Raw genomic sequence first — 26,378 nt, forward strand, 5'->3', positions numbered from 1 at the left:
GATGCTCTATTTGTTCGGGAAGCAGGCGGACGTAATGCCGACCGACTGGCTTCCTGACTGTCTAATCCCGGTAAGTGTCAAATGACAGGCGTCGAGATCCCGACGCCTGTCATTAGACCTACGCTGGGAGCCAGACACTCGGCTAACCGATCGAAGGTAAGCCGGGCACCGGCATTGACAGCCACGGTGGGGGGGGGGTGAATAAATGCAACAATTTAAAACTTATTTCCGTAATCCCTGGACAGGTCTACTCCCAGAAGCAGCCATCTTATTAGAGCACATACAAGTACATCAGCTCGCTCACACGCAGTCTAATCTGGTTGTATCTGGGTGTTCTAAAAAATTAAACTCTACTCACTTATCCGGATAAATCCAGGTTATAACTGATATAGAAAAAAATGTCTTATCATTACAAGTTAGCAGAGTCTCAAAATATATAAAAATGAATAAACAAATTCAAAATTTGCTAAGCGGAGCTCAGAACGAGGGGGTACCTATGGGGGAGATGTATCGAACCTTCTAAAGATTGAACAGTAGGAAAAGTAGTGAAGATGCCCATAACAACCTATCGGCTTGTAGCTATTCTGCGTGAAGTACATTCTTTAAAATTATACTGTAGGTTGAAGTTGATACAATTGTCAACTTCTCCATTTCTCTACTCTTTAGAAGTTTTGGTACACGCAGTCAGTGTGGGGGCTGCCAGGACTGGAGCCACGGGCCTGGACATTCAGACAGAGAGGGAGGACTTGCCCGTTATACTACCCTCATGCAATACAGTGAGAAGGGGAAGCAATCGGGAAGCCGACTGCCTATATACCGGCAGCCGGCTTCCTGACTGTCTTATCCCGGCAAGGGTGAAATGCCGGGCATCTAGATGTATTTCCCAGACGCCGGGAGACCGGCGCCCGGCATCACGATCGTGACTTAGGGGGACTTAGGTTTAGGTAACAGGGAAGGGGGAGATTAGGGTTAGGCACTTGGGGGGGAAGTTAGGGTTAGGCATCCCTAAGGAGAGTTAGGGTGGTTAGGTTAGTGGATACTTACCTATCCACGATTGGGATTTCCAGCGCTGTCGGGCTTCCGCTGCGTCGCACTCTGCTCCTGTCGGGCTGCCGCCGACGGGAATCGAACCGCCGGCCATGCGGCCGGCGGTATTTCATACCCATTCCGTGAGAAGGGACCCACTCCTACTGCTGCAGGCGTGCAAGAAAGTTTTTCTTATTTTTATTGCGAGTCTGGTGCATGAGGAGCAGCCTGAACAGAAGAAGTTAATTGCCATGTTATGCAGATGCGGGTACTGGCTAGGGCTGAAGAGTGGAGATGGAGGCAAAGCAGGCTGGAGAGACAGAGGGGGACTGGCTGGGGTTAGGGAAACACTTCAGAGCTGGAGAGACAGACGGGGTGCAGACTGGGAAGACAGAAGGGGTGCTGGCTGGGGAGACAGAAGGGGTGCTGACAGGAGCAACAGTAGGGGTGCTGGCTGGGGAGACAGTAAGGGTGCTGACAGGAGCAACAGAAGGGGTGCTGGCTGGGGAGACAGAAGGGGTGCTGGCTGGGGAGACAGAAGGGGTGCTGGCTGGGGAGACAGAAGGGGTGGTGGCTGCAACTGGAGAGACTCTGTGGGGCTGGAGTTGCAGAAACACTGGATGAGCTCTCTCTGACGGTGTTGCATCCTGTGTCACTGTGCCCTTGTAATAAGTTCATCAAAGGAAAGTGCAGATATAATTGCCTGCAGCCTCCCCGCCCCCCCCCCCCCCCAAGCTGTGATGTAGCAGTCTGTGATCCCCACACTCAAAAAACTTGCTGGGGCCATGCCCTGGGGCTTTCCTTGTAGCACAGGCTGCACTGGGGGGGTATAAGAGAGACAGTAATTAGGTAGACAATGTCTAGATAGCCACTAGATGTTAGACACACTAAAGGTCGGCATGTAAGATGGTCGATATGTGCAAAAGGTCGACGGGGTCGAAAGTTCAATATGAAAATGGTCGACAAAAATTGTCGACTTTTTTTTTTTTTAGCCCTAATCTTCACCCTAACCCTCCCCTTGGTGCCTAAGCCTAACCCCCTCACTCCTGGTGCCTAACCCTAACCATCTGGTTAAGTGCCTATCCCTCCAGTAAGTGCCTAATCCTAAACCTAATCCTAACAAAAAAAAAGTGTCAACCATTTTCATGTTGAACTTTTGACCCTGTTGACCTTCTTGCATGACAAAACTTTAGTGTGTCTGACTTTTTTACCTGTCGACATTTTGTCCTTGTCTAACTATTGACTGTCCAACATCTGGTGTCTATCTAATTACTGTCTATCCAGGGGTGCCGAGAGGGGGGGAGCGGGTACTACTTACCCAGGCCCGGGCTTGCTGAAGGGTCCGACACCGCCCCCCCCTCCCTGTCATCTGAGCAGCCCAGCACACGCTGCTGTGTGCTGAGCTGCAAAAGGAGACTGTAAAGGGAGACTGGTGTTACCGGGAGCCTCCCGAATATCGGGTGCCACTCTCGCCCCCCCGGAAAGGCAGGCAAGCCATCAGGCGACCACCGACCCTCCCGACCCCCCCCACCCCCAGAGTAAATATAGAAACCCCCGCAGCAGGGGGGCCCAGTGATGCGATTTGCACTGAATCGCGTCATCGTGGCCCCGCCCACTGCTTCGCAATGCTGTTTATTCCGGCATTATTGCCTGGCCACGCCCCCCACTGTAATCAGACATTCAGCCCCCTCCCGGAAGGAAGGAGCTGAATGTCGGCAAGTATGCTGCAACCATGTGTTTTTTTATATATTTTTTTTTTTAATTAAGTGGGCGTGGCCACGCCTTCCACAATTGGGCCACGCCTCCTTCACCCGGGCGCCGTGCTGGCTCTTGGCAGCCCTGTGTCTATCTATAGTCCTTAACCCGCACTGGGTGACACCATCAAATGGTTTGAGCTTCTCTACTATTTTAGTGTCAGTTCCCTGGATGGTGTCCAGGAATATCGCTACATGCGCATCATCCACACTGTGCTGAGGGAGGCTGGGGGCTTCCTAGAGCACTGGGCAAGCCCCCAGAGTGATGAGGTCGGGGGCGTGACACACGATCATCCACCCAAAATGGCAAACAAAGGGAGGTGGCCTTGCAGCCGTGAGGCCATGCCCCCTTCAGGGGCACACTGTAAGTGCCCTGCTGGGTGTCGCGACCAGTGATGCCTCTGATTATACCTAGCACAATATGGCAAGACAGGAAGAAGAGATAAACATACATAAAGAGTTGTCCACATAAATATTCAGTGGAGCATATGACAACAGTACAGAACTGCGTGTACATTCAGATCCACCATACAGATATCTCAACCCGTATGTGCAGAAGTAAAAACAAATACAAATCTATTAAAAGAGGAACAAATAACAAAGCAACAAAACTGACAAGGCAAAACATGAGTCTTCAAACATGGTATACAATCGGGAAACCGGCAGCCGGCTTCCCGACTGTCATATCCCGGCGAGGGTGAAATGCCGGGCGTCTTTATCTAGACGCCTGTCATTTCCCTGACGCCGGGAGACAGGAGCCCGGCATCCCGATCGAAGGGATGCCGGGCGCCACGAGCAGACAGTCGCGGGGGGGAGGGCTAGGTTTAGGGCACCCGGGGGGGGACTTAGGGTTAGACACCCCCCCCGGGAAGGTTAGGGTTAGGCTAGGGGGAGGGAGGGTTAGGGTTAGGCACCCCTCCCGGGGGACTTATGTTTAGGCAGCGGGGAAGGGGGGGGTTAGGCACTTAGAGGGGGGATTAGGGTTAGGCACTTAGAGGGGGGATTAGGGTTAGGGTTAGGCATCCCTAAGGAGGGTTAGGTTAGTTTATACTTACCTTAGGGACGATCAGGATTTCCAGCGCTGTCGGGCTTCTGCTGCCGGGAATCGAACTGCCGGCCATGCGGCAGCCGGGATTCCATACCGATTCCTCAAACATTATGGCATGCTCAGAGCATTAATTGTGCAAGAATATGGTATGTAGTCGCAATGTCGACACCACAATGTCAACAGTTATAATGTCAACATTGAACATGTCAGCATTTGCAGAATGCCGACATGTTCACAATGTTGATGTGCAAGATGCCGACATTCTGCATCGACTGTTAGCGGATGGTTAGGCTACTGTAGGGGAGGGTTACGGTTAAGCACTACGGGGATGGTTAGAGTTAGGCTATGGGAGGAGAGGCTTGGGTTAGGCACTAGCGGCAAGGGTTATTTACCGCTTGAAGTGCTGTAGGATCCGCCTGAAGTCATCAGGACGTTGCCACCGGACCCTGAAGACGCCGCTGGAGCCAGCAAACCCGCCGTACCAGGTAATTCAGCACTAGACCATGAGGGACGTTTTGTCAACCTACTTATGTCGACGTTTACCATTGTCAACGTGATCAATACAGATATGCCAAGCATGTCGACATTATGACAATGTTGACATTATCATGTCAACATTATGTCTACAAAATATACCACACTCCAAGAATATACCTTGCATAAGGAAGTACACTCCAACGATTCCCCCTTAAAGTCTGTTTTTTAATGTTTTGAGTCTGTGACATTACCTGCTCTGCTGACTTTTTTTCGGGCGCAGAGTTGTAACCCTCTATGCCCGCCCTTCTCCGCAGGGGGGTTACTTCTCCGTAAGCCAAGATCTGGATTCTCTCTTGACTCTCGGCACTACTGTAGCTTGACTCCATGCCACGGCTTAGGCATCCTGTAGCCTTCCAGCGTCACACACAACCTTCTGGCTTGCTTCTGCCGCCAGTTTTCTGTCTTCTGCACTAGTTTGGGAGCTCTTCTGTGCTTCCCTTCCCCTCAGCCGTTGGACTGACTTTGACCCGACAAACAAAAGTCAGGAGGAGTGAGCAAAAGGATGATGTGGCGAGCCGCCACTGGCTCACCACGGCCACTGCTGATCGGCTGTCTGTCGGTGAGCTGTGATTGGCTTGCTGGCGCCAACAAATTCTCCAGCAGCAGATGTGTCCACACAAAACTCATTGATAAATGGGCCCCTAAGAAGGCAGAACATGGGCTTATAGGACGATAGAGGGAGAAGAGAAGAGCAGTGCATGACAAATGCAAAAGATAATCATTATTTAATTATTTATTAAAAAATAAAGCTGACCTTTCTTTTCCTCATATATATTCCTCTGTGTCATTATTTTATTCCAGATATGTTTAAGTTGTTTACCTTGCACTGGTAGGGGGAGGTCACATATCAGACAATAGGGCATTTAGGTAGATAGAAGGTAAAACAATAGCAACAGGCAGTAGTGAGTAAAACACAATGGTGTGTGACAGGGGACATAGAGGGGCAAGTGCCAGGAGTGCGGGCACTACCAGCCGAGGGATGCCGCAGATGAGAGGTGACTGTGACCACATGTAATATGTAAGCAGCAGTGACGGTGGCAGTAATTGGTTAGTATGAGCATGAATGAGAAACTCTAATGGCTATTAATAAATATTGTTGAAACTTTAAAATTAGCACGAAAGGTACAGTAAGTAGCAAGTGGGGGTTTAGTAGGAAACACGAACAGCGGTAACATTAAAAGGTGCAAAATGTTTTAAAAAAGCAGCTGTAAGAAATATGGGGGTCTATTTACTAAGCAGTGTTAGGAGACAGAGTGATAAGGTGCCAGCCAATCAGCTCCCAACTGTCATTATTCAAACACAGCCTGTGAGATGACAGAAGCTGATTGGCTGGCACCTTATCACTTTTCACTCTGTCTCCTAACACTGCTTAGTAAATAGACCCCGTGATTTAGCAAACAATTTGATCAAAGCGGACGCAAAATGTAAAGCAGGGCTTGACAATTTTTCCTAAAATCTAGGAACCAGGATGAAAGTGTAGGAGCCAGACCACTGTCCCCAAAAAAAAAAAAAAAAAAGTGAGTGAGGAGCACAGCTCTGTGTGTTATACACACTATACTAGTCCACAAAATGGTCACAGTTGAATGGATACAGTAAAATGGAGGCCCCCTCACTGCTCTGCACAGCTCCCATGCTCCACCCTCCAGTAATAACGGACATTTAACATAAAACAATGGTGCCAGAAAGTACAAAATAAAACCCCTTCCCCTCATGGTCACACCATAGACCCTACTACCGGAGAGCTCTATGCAGCCGGAGATAGGAGACAGTAGACAGCCGGGACATACAGGGGGGATCAGCGTAGACTGGGACAGACAACAGGGATCAGAGCAGGCCAGGATGGAGAGGAGTCGTCAGTGCAGGCCGGGACGGACACAGGCACAGCAGTCACCGCAGGCGACACTTAGCACATGCACTCCTGTACATGATATGAACACCGCAATACTATAGGCACGAATCTCCGCTGGAGCTGATGAGGATCTGCTTCCTCCCTCACTGCAAAATCTAGTAGCCAGGCAGCAAAATCTGGTAGCCATGGCGACCTGGCCCCTGGATTTGTCGAGCCCTGCTGTAAAGGATTACAGGAACACACAGTGTTGGATGTTAAAGTGGAATCTAGCTACAACTAACCATTAGGAGAGGCTTTCTCACACTAGGACCAATCAGAGTAAACCATCTCTGGATTGGTTAGATGCTGAAAGGTCTCCTTGCCTGTCATTTGCATCAGGGCTCTGCAAGGACTGTTTCTGCGGTGTCAGTGTGGTGTCCTTTCTTTTTATTCCCTTTCTGAAAGAAAGAAAGAAACTGATCCCTTTGGCATTAATTGGGTAATAAATTGGTGAGCAAGGTATTGTGTGAGTCCTTATTTAATTAGATTTTTTTTTAACCATGTGTTTTTTTTTTTTTTTTTTACAGTATTTTTTTTTATGTGGCACTACAGATCCCAGCTAACCCCAAAGCCAAGTCATGCTGGTGCTCGTAGTTCTACAAAAGCCAGGATACTCTGGCACCCATATATAATATTGTGTATAGGTATGGTAGCGGGGGAAGGGGGGTTGTGGGAAGTGGTGGGGGTTTGTGAAGGTTGAGGGGGGCCCTGCCTATTATGACAGTCCCGGGCCCCACCATTTCTGATGGCGGCCCTGCCCAGGGGTATGCTTCTGCTTGTAGTTTTGCAAGTGCCAGCTTACAAAAGCAGCTTATGGTTGATATGTCTTCCTGGTACCAAAAGCACCATATTTAAAAGTTAGCCATGGGACATGGAAAGGAAGCATCGATAACAAATCATTGTTTAGTTCTAAAGATTGATCAGACATTTAAGACACAGAACTATTTTCACTGGCATAAGAAGCCTTGCAATTCTAAATTTATGAAGCTACTTGTAATGGTCAATTTAAATTATTGCAGATAAGCAGATCTATGTAGTGTACAGTCCTACACAGCCACACACTACACAGATCTACATTCCTATGCAGGAGCAAATAGTTCCATGTGTTAAGGGTCTGACTATAGTACATGAGGTTGAGAGTTTAAGTTCCAGGTATAGTATGTTGAGCACTGTGTGCTTTTAAATACTGGGGGATTTAACTGAAGCTGCACATATCTCTTGTACAGGCATGGGAGCCAATTAAATGAGCCTGTCTGTCTACACCCCCCAGTACATTGGTAGTACATCTAGATGAGATGCTGTGCAAGTCTCTGGTACATAACGTTCTCCATGTTTGGAATCATCTTTAAATGGAATTTCAGACTCCCTTCAAGAGGAACAGATTGTATATCTGCCTGCCTGTAAATTGCCACATGAGACGGTAAAGCTCAGATGTACAGTAGAGCTCTCCTGCATTTGAGTTACCTAAATTAACCTGACCTGCATTTTTCCATCATCGGGTAGGGTGTCAGATTTATATAATGAAACGTGCAGTGCTATCTGTTGGCAGTTTGTCAGGAATATCAAGTTCTCAGCATTGATAAAACTGGCTCAATTGTTTTCTTACCACTCCGTAACTCAGACTACCTCATGCCTCACAATGATAACCTTCTTATCAGGAGCTGTCGGTGAAACTGCGCTGCATCTGGCTGTGCTGCACGATAATTTGGAGTCGGTGAAAGTACTGCTAGAAGATGCTCCGGAACTCATTAATCTGCCTATGACGTCTGATCTCTACCAAGGTGGGTAATTGGATACATTAATTGTCACCATATTAATGACTTCTGTAAAGAATACAAGGGTTCAGCGTTTTTTATGCAGGTAAACTTGGCATGTGCCTGGAGGGGTGCAGTTTTGGGGGCAGCCTATGTACAGTGTAGTTTTTTATATTGATTTTATCTGAAACATAAATACATTTTGGATGGTATTTAAGCATATTTAGCATAATTACTTGTTGGATAACGGGTTAATTTAAGGTGTAACTTAACAGCAGGGATTTCGTTTCAAAACTCAGGGGTCTATTTACTAAGCAGTGTTAGGAGACAGAGTAAAAAGTGATAAGGTGCCAGCCAATCAGCTCCTAACTGTTTTCTCACAGGCTGTGTTTGAAAAATGACAGTTGGGAGCTGATTGGCTGGCACCTTATCACTTTCTTATCACTTTTCACTCCGTCTCCTAACACTGTTTAGTAAATAGACCCCTCAACCTCTTAATACTTTAGAGGGAGTGCCAGGAGCGAATCTCAAACGAATGTAAATACATGTAAGGTATTCCACCAGTATTAAAACTATTGTGGCTGAGTTTAATCAAGAACAATATATACGATATTTTATTTTATATAAGAAAAATATCAATAATGCATAATCAGTTAGGGTCTAATAAACAATTATCCAGACACAAACAACACCTTAATATCCCACGGAATGCACATCCGCCATAGCCGGGTAGGGTTCCGGCGGATCCCTCCGCCGGCTAATTATGCACGGTGTAGCCCATAGGCTACAGCGGTGCTGTTAGCTACGGGGCCAATATCAGCAATGCATCGCATTCCAGATATTGGTAAATTGGCAGCATTGCATCCCCCATAGAAAACTATGGGGGATGTGGTTGCCGGCGGTAAAGGAGGGATGACAGCAGGTTATACCTGCTGCGGTCCCACCTTAATACATACGGGGTTTACTTAATATTTGAGGTAAACCCCCGGTGTTTTCCTGGATTACACCTCAAATACACTTTGATAAATGGGCCCCATAATAATTCTCTACAAGCAATAAGTCCGCATTGGCCATCACTATACACCTGTGCAATGTGTCCCAACATTGGGCTGTATTCAATTAGCGGCGATAATATTGACCGATTTTATCGCACCTGCGATAATTTATAGCACTTTTATAGTGAGAAACAGGAGAAAAGTTTTCTCCATCTCAGACCTGGAGAAAAAAATAGCAAAATCCCTAAAGCCTAAAAATTTGGGGATTTCTTTCAGAACCCTTTGGAATCCCCCCCCCTAATGGTAAATTATCACAAACATTTTTTTGTAAATTGAGTACTTTGTCGAAAAACATCCGCGCAAATCTTTGGCCAAAAAACAAAATAAAACTTTAAAAATTGTCTGTTTTTTTCAGGGGGCCGTATGGATGCAACAAGTGTTTTAAACATCGCATGTGGCCGCATTAACAAAAAAGTTTTGTGGTCATTTTTTTATTACTGGGGGGGGTGTCCAAAGGGTTATGAAAGAAATCCCCACATTTTTAGGCAAAAATAGGGATATTGCATTTTCTTTCTCCAGGTATGAAATGGAAAAAACTTTTCTCCTGTTTCTCACAATAAAAGTAGGATAAATTATCGCAGGTGCGATATAATCAGCTGATATTATTGCCACTAATTTAATACGGCCCATTTTGTGTATACAGTAATAGATTTCTTCTACTCCTGGGTAATTAGTGTATAGTCCACCCTTTATCTGACACATGCTATATCTTTCCCTAACGCGTTTCGATTTCTACTTTTTCTAAGCTGCCACTTTGTATGTAGACCAGTATTAAATAGTAGTGAAATGTATTAATAAAAAAATATTCATATATAAAAATAAAACTCTTCTTATAAAGTTCTCAGAAAATGAATCCAATTGACACAGAAAACTCTTGATCATATGGATAAAAAAATATCCACCACTACTTCTATAAATTAATTATCCACCAGTAAAATAGCATGAATAATTCCTCCAGATGACACTAAAGGATTGTGGGCGTGATTCGGAGACTGACGTAATGCTGATTTAGGGTTAGGCTTCCGCCCCTGGGAGGGTTAGGCTAGAGGAAGGTGGAGTTGGCGTCAGGCACTGCCAGGGGGGGGTTAGGGTTAGGCACCCCTAAGGAAGGGTTAGGGGGGGAGAGGGTTAGGGATAGCCTTTATACTTACCCTGTCGGGCTCTCAATCTGCTGGCCTTCCGGAATCGGTATTTCATCCGCTGGGCTGACGTCCAGCGGTATAACATACCAATTCCCTTCATCCATCTATCCCCGTGTTACAACTTCACAAAACAATGTCCTGTCTGACGCCCCAGGATAAAGTGTGTCTTTTATCAAAGGACATTCAAACTATGTGTCTGCAATTGTTTATCATAATAATCCCAGGTGACTATTAGTTATACTCATTAGGAGTTGAATATTCTAAATTAATCCACCTGACCAGAGTGTGTCTTTACTCTGGGTTATTCTACATTCAGTATTATCAATATATGACAAACCACCTGCCGTATCCAATCCATCTGTGTGAGACAAGACATTGTTTTGTGAATATTTATTAATCCATTTTATATTTCTGATCTAAGCACTTCATAATTGTAACTTTTGCGCTCCTGGAGGTGGTTTAGTATAATACCACTTTTTGCGTAGGTTGGAGTTGTGACAATGTAATACACATTTTTATTAGGAGCTGCATTTATCAACATAGATACATTCATGCACCTAGAGATTTAAAAAAAAAAAAAATGTTTACAGTATTAAATAGACCTCTGGGGTGAATACTCCCCTAATTTAGTGCTCAGATCATGTCATGTATATAACCACAGTACTTATCAGATACAAAATAAAATGGAAGAAATAAAAATGTTTAACAAAAATCACATGATAATTTTCAAAAAGTATACCCAGAGGAGAGGGAGAGAATGTCTCACAACAACAATAATTTGAAACCTGAAGAGGCGAATTCTATTTTACCCTCATGAGATAAAAAGGCATATAATTGTGTAATATATACACTCCATGTGTATACCAACGTTTCAGAGGATTTTAACCTCTTTTATGAAGATATCATGATAAAATGTTAAAATCCTCTGAAACGTTGGTCTACACATGGAGTGTTGATGTTTAATTTCTTTATACGTCTGAGAGTGCCTTTCAAACTTCGCTACGGATATTGATACAGTCTCAGGACTGCTGGAAGGAGCACCCAGCATTTATTTATACAATAGGAGTGCCGGGCAAGAGACAGTGTATATGTATATATATATATATATATATATATATATATTAAAATCAGTGCTTAAAATGGTCCTAGAGAAGTGGTGGAACTCCCCTTGGCGGCCTTTTAAACAATAGAACAGAGTGTGCCTATGGTGGGCGTGGTCTCAAAATAAAGGGGCACCCTAATACACCTAATGCCCACTGTAGTAGTGCCCCTTACACATAATGCCCACAGCAGTAGTGTACCATTGTAGTGGTAGTGCCCTTTATGCAGTTCCCCCAGTAGTGGTAGTGCCCTTTATGCATTGCCCCCAGTAGTGGTAGTGCCCTTATGCTTTGCCCCCAGTAGTGGTAGTGCCCTTTATGCAGTGCCCCTTATGCATTGCCCCCAGTAGAGGTAGTGCCCTTTATGCAGTGCCCTTTATGCAGTGCCCCCAGTAGTGGTAGTGCCCCTAGTAGTAGTAGTGCCCTTATGCATTGCCCCCAGTAGTGATGCCCCTTATGCAGTGCCCCCAGTAGTGGTAGTGCCCCTTATGCAGTGCCCACAGTGGTAATGCCCCTGGTTCTGTTTTTTTTTTTTGCGTGTGTTTGTCTTATATATGTAGGGGGGGCACTACTGGGGACACTGTATAGGGGGACCATTACTGGGGGCACTGAATATTAGGGGTGTGCACTGGCCACTTTTCATGTTTTGGATCTGGATCTTTCTTCGGGTTTTGGATCTGGATTGGTTTTGTCAAACCACCCTTCCGTGTTTTGTGTTTTGGATCTGTATTTTTTTGGAAAAAAGCATAAAAACAGCTAAAATCACCAAATTTTTTTTTCTTTGTTCCTACGCTGCTATTAACCTCAATAACATTAATTTCCGCTCATTTCCAGTCTAATCTGAACACCTCACAAAATTGTTTTTTGGGCAAAAGGTTGCACCGAGGTAGCTGGTTGACTATGCTAAGCGACCCAAGTGGGTGGCACAAACACGTGGCCCATCTAGGAGTGACACTGCAGGATGGCAGTTTGAATAACTAGGCCCCAAAGAGTACATAATGCAAAGAACAAAAAGAGGTGCACAATGGAATTGTCCTTGGGCCCTCCCACCCACCCTTATGTTGTATAAACAGGACATGCACACTTTAACAAACCAATCATTTCAGCGCCAGGGTCTGCCACACGGCTACACTAAAAAACTCTTTCAGAGTACACACTGGAGGGGGAGCAACTTAGGTAAAATAAGAACCCGTTTGTACAGGGGCCTCCAAATTGCCTCTTGACATGCCTACTTGGATGCTGTCACCGATATAATCCTCCACCATTCTGTCAATGGTGACAGTATCATATGCAGTGACAGTAGACCTGTCAGAAATTGTTGGCAGGTCCTTCAGTCCGGACCACATGTCCAAACTTGGTCCTGCCTGCCCTGCATCACCACCAGCAGGTTGCTTAGGATATCTAAGTTGTTTCCTGGCAGCCCCAATTGCGGGAGAAAATGAAGACGGAGCTGTTGACATGTCACGTTCTGCTTCAGCTGACAGTGTTTTCACCAGCAGGTCTTTGCACATCTGCAGGCTTGTGTCCCCCGGAAAGAGAGACACCATGTAGGCTTTAAACCTAGGATCGAGCACGGTGGCCAAAATGTAGTGCTCTGATTTCAACAGATTGACCACCCTGGAATCCTGACAAAGCAAATGAAGGGCTTCATCCACAAGTCCCACATACCGAGTGGAATCGCTCCGTCTTAGCTACTCCTGCACTTTCTCCAGCTGCTTCTGCAAAAGCCTGATTAGGGGAATGACCTGACTCAAGCTTGCAGTGTCTGAACTGACTTCACGTGTGGCAAGTTCGAAGGGCTGGAGAACCTTGCACAACACGGAAATCATTCTCCACTGCGCTTGAGTCAGGTGCATACCCCCTCCTTTTGCCTATGTTATAGGTGGATCTATAGGCTTGAATGGCCTTTTGCTGCTCCTCCATCCTATAGAGGGTTGAGTTCCACCATGTCACAGCTCTTGCTTCAGGTGATGGCAGGGCAGGTTCAAGAGTGTTTGCTGGTGCTCCAGTCGCTGAATGGCGAAAGTGGCCAGAATTTTTTCGGGCCACCCAAAGCGTCTCCTGCAAGCCCTTGTCATTTTTCTGAAAATTTTGCACCACCAAATTTATTGTGTGAGCAAAACATGGGATGTGCTGGAAATTGCCCAGATGTAATGCCTGCACAATATTGGTGGCGTTGTCAGGTATCACAAATCCCCAGGAGAGTGGGGTAAGCCACTGGGCGATGATTTCCCTCAGTTTCTCTAAGAGGTTGTTGGCAGTGTGTCTCTTACTGAAACTGGTGATACACAGCGTAGCCTGCCTTGGACCGAGCTGGTGTTTCTGAGATGCTGCTACTGGTGACGCTGCTGTTGTTGCTGCGTAAGGCGATACATCTACCCAGTTGGCTGTTACATTCATATAGTCCTTAGTCTGCCCTGTTCCACTTGTCCACATGTCCGTGGTTAAGTGGACATTGGGTACAACTGCATTTTTTAGGACACTGAGGACACTTTTTCTGATGTCTCTGAACATTCTCGGTATCGCCTGCCTAGTGAAGTGGAGTCTAGACGGGATTTGGTATCGGGAACACACTACCTCCATCAATTGTCTAAATCCCACTGCACTAATGGCGGATATTGGACACACGTCTAGCACCAACATAGCTGTCAAGGCCTCAGTTATCCGCTTTGCAACACGATGACTGCTGTTGTACTTCATCCTCCTCACTAAGGACTGTTGGAGGGTCAATTGCTTAGTAAAAGAAGTAGTGGTGTTCCTACTTCCTCTCTGGAATGATGAACGACTCCCAGCAGCAACAGTAGGCAGGGCCGTAGAGAGCGCCGCCGGGGCTCAATAAATAGAGGGCCTGGCCTAATTGCGGGAGGCGTAGCCACGCCCCCTTGAAAGAAAAAAAACATACTTGGCGCTGCGCACCGGGGAGGGGGCGCTGTGAGCCCCTCAGCCCGGCGCAATGCAGGGGGAGCGCGATCAGTGTGATCGCTTCCCACCTCACACATAGAAGATTGCTGTGGCTGCTGCTTAGCAGCCGCAAGCAATCTCCCACTGCATCTCAGCAAACAGCGAAGCACACGCTGTGTGCTGGGAGGCTGTGAGGGAGGGAGGGGGGTGGCAGCACCGGACCCGGGCCCCTCTGGAAGCCCGGGCCTGGGTAAATTGTTCCCCGCTCCTCCCCCCTCTCGGCGCCCCTGGCAGTAGGCGTAGCAATGCAGGATCCTCCGGAGGAATCCCGGATAGGAGAGGAGTCAGTCATGCCAGTGACATGGCCTGCAGGACTACTTCCAATCATGACTGAGGAGGAAATTGACGAGGAGGGAGTTGACGGTGTGGTTTGCAGGCGCTTGGATACAACAGGACAAAGGGATTTAGGTGTCCCTGGATTGCTTGTGGTCTCAGCCAAAGTTTCTGAATTTGGCAGTAACTTTTTATGAACGGGCTGCAGGTGACATATAAGGGAGGATGTTCCTAGGTGGTTAACATCCTTACCCCTCCTTATTACCTTATTACACCTTTACATACACAGCATATGGCAAGACAGTAGTTGTCCGGATTTGGACTGAAATATTTCCAGACCAAAGAGGTGGAATGTTTGGTCTTCTGCCCAGGTATGATCATCCCACGGACAACAACTCTTTCCCTTGGTGCCTGATTTACACAAACCACATCACCATCAGCAGCCCCTGGACAACACAGCACTACAGTCAGCCAGCCAGCCCCTATGGACAGGATAGCAGCCAGCCCCTATTATGGACAAGGGCAACAGTAGCCAGCCAGCCCCTATGTATTGTATGGAAAACAGTAGCCAGCCAGCCCCTATGTATTGTATGGAAAACAGTAGCCAGCCAGCCCCTATGTATTGTATGGAAAACAGTAGCCAGCCAGCCCCTATGTATTGTATGGAAAACAGTAGCCAGCCAGCCCCTATGTATTGTATGGAAAACAGTAGCCAGCCAGCCCCTATGTATTGTATGGAAAACAGTAGCCAGCCAGCCCCTATGTATTGTATGGAAAACAGTAGCCAGCCAGCCCCTATGGTCAGCGTCAGCAACCGCTCGCTCCCTCTTCACAGTAGCCAGCTGTACTTTATTATTTTTTATTTTTATAATAACAGTCTGTCTAAACACTGAGCTCTCAGCTCCCTCCTAACTCACAGCCGGAATGAAAAATGGCAGCGATCACGGGATCTTTTATAGAATCCAAAACCCGCGAGACTCCGACAACGGGATGATGACGTTTTGCCTCGATTTCAGATCCGAGCCAGGCGGGCAAACCTGAGCTAGACTCTGATCCCAGCTCGGATAGGGGGGACTCGGATTTCGGAAATCTGAACCCGCTCACCCCTACTGTATATAGGGCACTACTGAGTGCACTGTATTGGGGGCACTGCATAGGTGGACCACTTCTAGGGGCACTGTATAGGGGAACCACTACTGGGGGCACTGCATAGGGGGCCCAAAGCATATTCTTGCGCCTGGTCCCACCACTATCTACTTCTGCCTGGTGCCCACAGTGATAGTGCCCTTTATTCAGTGCCCTGAGTAGTAGTGTCCCTTATGCAGTGCCAACAGTGGTAGTGCCACTTATGCATTGCCTCTTTGTAGTTGTGCCCCTTATTCAGTGCCCCCAGAAGTGGTGACCCTTGTAGTAATGCCCTCTGTTGTAGTGCTCTCAATAGTAATGCCCCCTGTAGTAGTGCCCCCAGTAGTAATGCCCCTTGACATCTCTCCCATAGTGCCCGTTGGGGGAGCCAGAAACCGGAGTTCAAGAGTGAGCTCCAGCCTCCGGCTACCACTAGCGCTGTGGGGAGGGAGCCAGGCGCCCGCTGGTAACAAAATCTCAGCAGCATCAGGCTGAGGTGGGTGGGAGGAGGCAGAACTGGTTCGGTCTCCAAATAAAAGTGACGGAACGCAGTTCCGCCCCATTCCAGCCCACTTTAACCCCTGTATATAATTATATATAGAAAGAAGTACAGGCGGTACTCTGCAGACTTGTATAACACGTAAATAAATACAAGTCTTTTATTCCAACGGTGTTTCGAGGATTACTGCTCCGTCTTCAGGGACATACCTGAAGATAGAGGAGTAATCCTCAAAATGCTGTTGGAATAAAGGACTTTTATTTACGTGTTATACAAGTCTGCAGAGTACCGCCTGTCCTTCTTTCTATGGTGGGTGCGGCAAACATCCCAGGAGGGCACCGCAGCAAGATCTGATTCATTGCTCTTGAGTGCCATTCTTGTATAAATATAAAATATTGCTCTCTCTTAATGTCCCTCTCAAAGAAAAGAAGTCTTGAAACCGCACGTACATTCAGTAATCACAGTGGTGCCTATTCACGATCGGAGGCCATATGGCCTCCGATGATGAAGTAATGGACTCACTGCGAGGGATACTTAAGTATCCAACTCTGACCGGGGGAAACATGACACCGGAGCAATTCATCATTGCTCCAGTGCGGGAACAGCTTCTCCGAAAAGCAGCTGTCCCCGCGGTTAGTATCGCAGCTACTTCTGTAGCTGCGTTATTTACCAGCTCCCTGTCGTCCCGGCTACACATGCGTGATCCGAGGTCACGCATGCGCACAGGCACCGGGGAGGTAGTGGGGAGGTGGTGGAGGGATCCGTTTGGATCCCTCTTCGCATCCCCGGAACTCCTTCCCATAAGAAGGAGCGGCGATCTGAGAACAAGCGCCGTCTGAAGATGGCGCTAGTTCTCGGCAGCAAACTCCAAAAACTTTCAGTTTTTGGAGTTTGCTGAATATCAGGGGTCCATTTGGGACCCCTTATGATGAATGGCCCAGTAACCTAAATATGCTAGCGTTTCCACTTGGTTAGAGCCATTTATTGGTTGATGAATAGGCCCCAGTGTCTCTCAACAGGTCTCTGAGCTGTTCCCTAGGCAATGAGAGACTGACTACAAAGACTGTCACACCCTATTCAGCCTCTCACAGGTGGTCTGACTATAAAGGCTGCTAATCTGCTTCTCTCTACCAGGCAGAAGCTTAAAACCTGGGTCATGTATATCTCCTCTTGACAAGTCTTTTTCTCTTTCTCTTTTTCTTTTTTTTTCTTTTTTTCTCTTTTTCTCTCTCTTTCTCTCTCCCCCCTAATGAGCACTCTTTTTATCATAGTTGTTTACATGCACACCAATAACACCGGCTCCCGGCTGTCTCAACGGACTCTCGCGTAACTCCGGCAATCAGCCTCAAAGCGAAGTCTCGCGGGATTCCGGCAGTAGGTCTTCATCCGGGCCTCGTTTTGGGTCTGGAACACTGCGTTCCGCTGTTTTCAGGAACTACCAACGTGTTTCATCATCATAGGACTTGCTCATTAACCATGTTTTGGATAGCGAACTTGCGCTAAGGGCCGTATTCAATTAGCCACGATAATTTCGCCACCGTCGGCGGAATCTACTTTCCGCCTACATGGCGTGTTTTGGACTTATCGCCCTATTCAATTCCAAAGGCCGCGAAAATGGGACCCGGCGAGAAACAAAAACACAAACAGGTGAAAAGTGCTGTCAGATTTGGGGAAATCAGCCTGACACCCCCCAAAAGATGCACTAACATTGGGGATCAATGTAGTTGTCCCCAAATAGCCCTACTGAAGATATTTGGGGTACTTAAATGCTCTCTATATGTGCTAATTACCGTCTTTGCATAAATGGCGAAGAATAGCATTTACTGCAGCAGTTTGGTTTTTTTTTTTTATAGAAAATAACTAGTCCCAGCAAATTTGGGGTACATGAAAATAGGTGCATGCATGGTTAAAATTCGCAAATCTGACGTTTTTAAAAACTTCAAAAACACACCTTCAGCAAGCACCTGCATTTAAAAAAAACCTCTCCCATACTTGCAGACCCCCCAAAAGCTTATTTAGCTAGTTTTTAAGTTTGTACCCCAACTTTACTTTTTCGCCCCCTTTTTCAAAGTAATTTTTTGGGGTGTTCCTCTTTTTTTTTTTTTTAGTTTTTTTTTTTTTTTTACGCAGTTATGCTTTGGGGAGCTGTCCCAAGGGTGCTGAGTGGTTTCCTGGCGTTTGCACCCCAAAACCCCAATTCTACACTTTTTCTCACCACCTATTCATAGGCGAATCTTTTTCGCCTATTACATTGCATTTTTGCGTATGCAAAAAACTTTATGTAATTGAATACAGTAAAAAGTCTCCGCCTGGCGAAATGCCGTCACCTGCGATACTTTTTCACGGAAAATGGCTTTTCGCATCTTATTGAATACGGCCCTTAGTTGGTGAAAGATCAAATTGGGGTTCAGAGTAGAACAGTCCCGATTTGGGTCTTCACGCTAAGGGCCTGATTAAGAGCCGCTCGCACGATGTGTATGCAAATTGCGTAGGCATTGCTACCACACAGCAATGCATTAGCGCACCCAGTATTTATTAGAGAGCGATCACATAGTGTATGCAGACACCCACCAGCCTATTTTAAGACGCCCACTTGTGCACGTTATGTCCATGAAGTGTATGCAAACGCCGTTGAGATGCTCAGGCACGCCTGCATTTGCACCTCCACTCCCCTATTTTTAATGGCCAGCACCTGTTACTACATACAAACAGCCTCTCCTGTCACTCACTCTGCTGGGCTGTCTATGCGTAGTGAGCAAATGTATTGTGAACTTTCGCTAAGGCATGCGCACTACATATCATCGGCAGCAGCGAGAGTATACATCTTAGCGAGCGGGTCTGAATGAGCTCCTAAGTTCAGAAATTTGATCTAAAATAATTTTTTTTGTTTTTAAAACATGCTCTAAAATGCTATGTTACAGTGTCGCAGCTGCTGTCACTGTAACGTAGCATTCCGCATGCACCCGCAGTCGCACACAGAATATAGGCATGCGCATATTTTAATCAGCAGAAGCTGCTTGTTCGTCCTTCGCTATTAAGATGCATTTGAAGGTAAAAGTCGCACAAAATGATGCTTGGCGCTACCGAGTTGCACGGTGCTCATGCAATGTGTAATGCGACTTGTGGCGCACCGGAGGATATATGTATGTGGAGTGTGGACACAGCTCTATCTGTTCATTTGCTACAGTATATTCCTTTTGTAGCTTTGGTCCCTACGAGTAAAGACTTAAACAAGGCCTCAAGCTTCTTATACTCTCCTTCCAACGTAGTTAACTCCAAGGGTCCTGATCAGAGCTTACAAAACCCCCGTGCCGTGACCGGTCCAAAAGAAGTACTGTAAGAAAACGTAGACACTTAAAGAATGATTTATAATGCCAATGAATATAGTCTGTGAATTGAATAGATGGCGTAGATGACCATTATAAGATACCTTTAGTCTTCCCCTAGCCTGACCCTGTTGCATCCTTTAGAATTTGGTGTATCTTGATCGGTGTCTGGTCTCCCTCTCATGCGTCCCACTATGGCAGTGGTCTTCAAACTTGGCCCTCCAGATGCTGTGGAACTACACATCCCAGCATGCACTGCACATAGTTTTAGCATGCTGTTTTATCAAAAATGTGGCAGTGCATGCTGGAATGTGTAGTTCCACAGCAGCTGGAGGGCCAAGTTTGAAGACCCCTGCACTATGGCATTCCTTGAAAAAGTCATTATAGATGAAACGCGTTGGGTGTACATTTTTACTTAGTCCGGCCACCACCGTCTTACTCATGGCCTGATATCTGCCTGACTTGTGCATTCCACAGCCCAATGCCCGAGAAAAATGTAACTTAATATCTGAGTCTAAGCAGAACAATTGCGAAGCTCCACAGTTGGCACAGAAAGGAGAGTTTGTGGGTTTTATGCTGCTATGAACAATCCAAAGTCTCTCTGCTCTCTACATTATTGTCATGTGCCTGTAGTTGATATGTAGCTTTAAGGAGACTCTATTCCCACCCCCCCACCCCCAAAAGAAAAAAAACGTTGCTTTCCACAAAACATGTACTATTGATGTGTTATGGGGACAGGTTATTATTATACATTTAATGTAGAATATATTGTTTTCCTGCCATGCTTAATGCCGCACGTTGTATGTCCTCTTACAGGTCAGACCGCTTTGCATATTGCAGTGATGCGACAGAATGCGGCGATTGCGCAGGAGCTAATTAAGAATGGAGCCAATGTTTCCAAGCCCCGGGCCGTGGGATCGTTCTTCCAGCTGAAACCCAACTCTTTCTATTATGGTCAGTAGATTTTTAATCATCCTGTACAAATAAGTATTCATTCCACTTAAAGAGTAAGTAAACTGTTTTTTTCTTTAGTAGCTTAAAGCAGTATATCCCAGACCTTGTCCCCGAAGTCTCCTAACGGTCCTGCTTTTAAGGGTGTTAATTTTTTTGCATAGACGACTTAAATTTTACCTCAGTCATTTTGACTTAGGTCCTGATTCAGAGCCGCTCGTAAGCGGCAGTACGCTCGTTCCGAGCGATGTTCGCACATCTGCGCATGCGTACGGTTTTTAATACGCATGCGCGAACCAATCAGTGCGGCCGAAAATCGTTTGTTCGCTATATAGCGAATGCCTGCTATTTTGAGTGACAGAATGAGGCGTATGTGGGTGGTAACAGGGGAAGGTGATTGAAAACGGGGAGTGGAGATCAGAACGCAGGCGTGCTTAAAGGTCAAAACGGGCGTTTTATGGGTGTGCATAATTAATACAGCAGCGTCATTGACCACGTCACTTGGTTGTTTTATAGCCAGAACTGCTCGCAATATAGCAGTAGGAAAAACCAACCACAAGAATAGCGAGCAGTTCATACGCTGTTCGATGTACTCGATTAATCTAATAAATAGCGGACATGACGTATGATGCGAGCGGCCAGGGGGCGTATTTTCCAAATAAACGTACGCATGTTTTGTTCGCTCGTTCAGACATGGAGGCGTCAACAGACCGCAAGGAGCGAACGGTTCATTTGCATAGCCACCCCCTTTTTCTGAACGAGCGAGCGCTAATAGCGTCCGGCTCTGAATCATGCCCTTAGTCATATGTGCTCAAGCAGGGATATCCTTTACAAACTGGACTGTGAGCTTGAGGACCAAGTGAAACACTGGTTTTAAGGAATCCAGGAATTATAACATTTGTCCACAAGGACGCAGACCTCAGATGTACGTAATAAACAGGTACAGTTGTAGCTAAATGGATTCCTGGGTAGGAAAGAGTATTTGGTACCCTGCAAAAAAAATAGAAAAGACCAAACACAACTATCAAAACCACCGTGATTTCAGTGTTCCAGTTATATGGGGTGTATAATAAAAAATATATATAAATATGTGTCCGACCAGGTTTAAGACCTCTAATTTATGCAGCCAGCCCAGCTGGGGTCTGGTGCAATTAGCAGAGGAGGTGCAGTATAATCTGGTATGGAAAACTAAACACCGCTAAGTTATTAATTACAAGGTGGGGGAGGGAGTCAAAAACTGGTGCCTAAATCGTGGATAAATATAAATGGGTGGCTAACGCAGTAAATAATTAATAATATAATATGGGTATAAAATGGCACCCATCCAATAAAAATAAATACAAAAATACCACAAATAAAGAATAAACAAATATATAAATGGTGGGATGTTTGGAGAGAAGAATGCAACAATGCAAGTTAAAAAAAAAAAAAAAAAAAGGAAAAGAAAAACATTTATAGCGGGGTTTGGAGGACGGAAAATGTGACAAGACCAACTGTGGAAACTACAAATTAATATAAATAAGACCAAACCAATAAAAAATAATGAGGGGGGGAGTGGTCTCAAAAGAAAGGGGCGTGGTCACACAATAGTATCCCCAATTCAAATTACGCCACACAGTAGCACCATCTTACTCACATTACACCGCACATAGTGCCCCTGATTCACATTACACTACATAGTAGTGTCCCTTATTCATGTTATGACACACAGTAGTGCCCCTTTTACACAATGCCCACATAAGTGCCTCTTATACACAATGGCCACAGTAGTAGTGCCCCTAATACACATAATACCCACAGTAGTAGTGCCCCTTATATAATGCCCACAGCAGTAGGGCCCCTTACATATAATGCCCACAGAAGTAGTGCCTCTTATGCAATGCCCCCTGTAGTGGTGCCCCTTATGCAATGCCCCCAGTAGTGGTGCCCCTTATGCAGTGCCCACAGTAGTGGTGCCCCTTATGCAGTGCCCCCAGAAGTGGTGCCCCCAGTGGTAATGCCTCCATTAGTAGTGCCCCCAGTGGTAATGCCCCTATTAGTAGTGCCCCCAGTGGTAATGCCCCCATTAGTAGCGCCCCTTACTAAAAAAAAAACACACAATGCTTACCTTTAGCCCCGATCCTGCGTCTGGTGCCATCCAGTCTGACTGCTCCTCGGAACTATGGGAGAGACGTCATGACGTCTCTCCCTTCAACCACTGCGGGAGTCTGAAGGCGGAGCTCAGGAGTGAGCTCCAGCCGCCGGCTGCCGCTGTAGGAAAGGAGCCGGGCGCCTGGCACCCCGACTGGCCGGGTAAAGTGTGCTGGAGGAGGTGGAACTCGTTCCGCCACCAAGTAGAACAGACGGAACGCAGTTCCGCCCCGTTCCGTCCGACTTTAACTTCTGGATGTGGCCCTCAGTCAAAAGTAGTCTTTCATGTGTGGCCCTTATGGTTACTTGCGTTGGAGTATAATAAGCTACAGTCTATTTCTAGCATCTTGAATGATTGTTGTGAATGCAATACTAACGTCGTTGTCATCATCGAGACTTTCGATGTGTTTCTATGACATAAAAATGAGCCGTGTGTTCTCATGACGGCGTTGGAGAACATACAGGAATTATTGGATGAGACTGAACCTTAGCAGAACATTTGTGGAAATTACACTCTCGTTTTACGTACAGTATATACATAAAATAAATTGAGTTATAACTACTGTATAGGTATCTATAACTAGGACCTATATCAAGCAGGGTATACGGTTATCTGTGAAATATAGGTGAAATCTGATCAGGGTAATGAACCGTTCAGGAAAACCAGCGGTGTACTAGCCTGGGGCTTCCCTGCGGTTGCTGGGATTGCATACTGTAAGCGCCGGTGCTCTGCCTAGTTGCCTAAACACCTGCAAAGAGAGCACCAGAAATATGGCGCTGGGCCTGCACGGAACATAACATGGCTGCATCTGTGTCTCGCTAATATTGTTGTTTCGTTTGATTTTATTTGAATGCGAAAACACAATCTCCCAGTCAGACTCTGCCTCAAGTCTCCACTGCACGTGCATTAAACTACATTATACCGTACGTGCTAACTTTGCACTGAGCCCCATTTTTTTCTTTTTTCATTTAAACTACCTATTTTGCTTATACTATGCCCTCTCCTCCTATTCGCTGCATCATTCATGCCTTGTCATATATCACTGAACCAGAGCGGACTGTAAATACTGGTATAGCCGGTTCCCTATTCAACCCTGGTTAACTAAACAGCTCCGATGGCATTTACAGAATGCACTGTGTCAGCTAACGTCCAAAATCTAAGCTTGGCAAATTAGCTGCTGATTCATGAGAAGTCCCAGGTGACGGGTACACAAAGCTAGCCCTATCTGATGCCCAGTATAACGTGCTGAGTCATGAGAAGTCCCAGGTGACAGGTACACAAAGCTAGCCCTATCTGATGCCCAGTATAACGTGCTGAGTCATGAGAAGTCCCAGGTGACAGGTACACAAAGCTAGCCCTATCTGATATACAGTATAACGTGCTGAGTCATGAGAAGTCCCAGGTGACAGGTACACAAAGCTAGCCCTATCTGATATACAGTATAACGTGCTGAGTCATGAGAAGTCCCAGGTGACAGGTACACAAAGCTAGCCCTATCTGATATACAGTATAACGTGCTGAGTCATGAGAAGTCCCAGGTGACAGGTACACAAAGCTAGCCCTATCTGATACACAGTATAACGTGCTGAGTCATGAGAAGTCCCAGGTGACAGGTACACAAAGCTAGCCCTATCTGATATACAGTATAACGTGCTGAGTCATGAGAAGTCCCAGGTGACAGGTACACAAAGCTAGCCCTATCTGATATACAGTATAACGTGCTGAGTCATGAGAAGTCCCAGGTGACAGGTACACAAAGCTAGCCCTATCTGATATACAGTATAACATGCTGAGTCATGAGAAGTCCCAGGTGACAGGTACACAAAGCTAGCCCTATCTGATACACAGTATAACGTGCTGAGTCATGAGAAGTCCCAGGTGATGGGTACACAAAGCTAGCCCTATCTGATGCCCAGTATAACGTGCTGAGTCATGAGAAGTCCCAGGTGACAGGTACACAAAGCTAGCCCTATCTGATATACAGTATAACGTGCTGAGTCATGGCTGGTGCTCTGCAAAATTCACAGGGTTATGCCGCATATACGATCCGTTATATAAAACAGAACTTAATGGGAAATGTTATAACTGTAAATAGGACCTTCTATGATATGCTAGCATATGAGTTCCACTGGACCCTTGTGACATTTCTCATTTTGCTCTCGTCGCAGGAGAACACGTCCTTTCCTTTGCAGCCTGTGTGGGAAATGCGGAGTTGGTCAAATTATTATTCCAACATGGAGCTGATGCTGAGGCCAAAGATTCACATGGTAAGAAGCACATTGTGCTATATCGGAGTATGGAGAGTCAACATTCATAATGTCAACACCGGAATGTTGAAATAGACGTTAGGTCGACAAGCAATGTCCACTTTCTTAAATTTCGACATGGTTAAAGAACATTTTGGGGCCTATTCATCAACGCTAAAATAACCGGACATTAAGGGCATTTTCCTTAATTACCGTTATTTTAGTATTCGTGAACACACTTAACACAGGAGATATCACTGATATATCCTGGTTAAGGCAGTCTGCGTTAATTTCCACACTCCCCATACATTAGTACACTAGTACATTAGTATGGGGATGTAGAAATGATGCTATTCATCAAATTCCGAAAATGTATGTATTTTTGGAATTTGATGGTGTTACTATCCGCCACTCTCAGGTGGCGTATAGCGGAGTGATACTTACCTGCTGTCAGCATGAGCGGGTCCTCCTCCGGCTGCTGCTCTGACACAGACTCTGTTCTCCCGCCAGTTTAATATAAAAACAAAAAATTCAGACGGGAGGTCCGGGGTCCGCGGCTGCAGCCTGTGACAGGCCAACAAGTAGGTGGGAGAGGGGAGCGGAGACGGGTTGGGGGTGGCGGGCGGACACAGAATTACTGCAGCTATAATCAGTGCTGCGCATGCACAGATTTTGTGAATGTAACAGCGCATGCGCAGCACTGTTTCCAGATGCGATAAGTTAGTGTAGAGAGGGAAAAGTATCTATTTCCCGAAAAGCTGTCATCGCAAAAATGACAGCTTTTCGGAATAGATAGTTATGGGGAGGAGGAATGATGAATCCCTCCGGTAATTAGGTAGAACTCCATGCGAGCTCTAAACCTAATTACCTCCAGAGAATTATTTATTTATTTATTTTTAGTAATGAATATGCCCCTTTGACACCAGAATGATGACATGCAGATTTTTGTATATTTTAACCTAACCTTAAAAATAACACAAAAATGTACTGTTGACATTCTGACCAGATAAATGTCAACACTATGAGCAGGTTGACAATTTAGCCATGTTGACATTTCCGAATGGGCTGGCTTCTAGGGGCTGCGTCGGATACAGCCCTTACAGCAGGTATTGGCTGCTGTAAATTACGACAGCAGGGGAGTGGATTCTCATGGGAAGCGCTCTCTGCCATCGCGCCACAAGTGGTCTGCAGCGCTCGACAAATTACATAAACAGAAACCGTATGAACAAAACAATGCAAAAGTGACCTACAGTACAAAATATAGCAGAACATGGATAAGGTTTATAAACATTGCTGTAGCAGATTAATAAATAAATCAGGAGGGGCGGATGATCTCAAAGGTTTGGTGCTGTTTAGGGCAGTGGAGAGGAGATTATGGTATAAGCGAGGGAAGGAGAAGCACATGAGGGAAGAGGGCCCTGCTCGTAAGAGCTTGCAGTCTAAAGAGGAGGGGCAGACAGACAGGGGTGACACAGAAGGGAGGGACAGCGTGCATGGAGCAGTGCAATAGGATGAGAGATGGAAGGCTTTGATAAAGTAGTGGGTCTTGAGAGCCATTTGAA

General features: G+C 46.1%; 1 protein-coding gene across 1 annotated transcript in view; it reads left to right on the forward strand.

Annotated features, from left to right (window-relative positions):
• Window positions 1-26,378, forward strand: part of LOC148477858 (transient receptor potential cation channel subfamily V member 6-like) — an 86,055-nt gene that overhangs the window by 22,052 nt on the left and 37,625 nt on the right. Inside the window, exons 4-6 of the mRNA XM_088456097.1 lie at window positions 7,912-8,034; window positions 20,305-20,442; window positions 24,739-24,837. Coding sequence (XP_088312223.1) covers window positions 7,912-8,034; window positions 20,305-20,442; window positions 24,739-24,837 — 360 coding nt within the window. The remainder of the gene's footprint in view (window positions 1-7,911; window positions 8,035-20,304; window positions 20,443-24,738; window positions 24,838-26,378) is intronic.

This window comes from Taudactylus pleione, unplaced genomic scaffold, assembly GCF_031769625.1.
Source record: "Taudactylus pleione unplaced genomic scaffold, aTauple2 ptg000685l, whole genome shotgun sequence".
Lineage (NCBI taxonomy): Eukaryota > Metazoa > Chordata > Amphibia > Anura > Myobatrachidae > Taudactylus > Taudactylus pleione.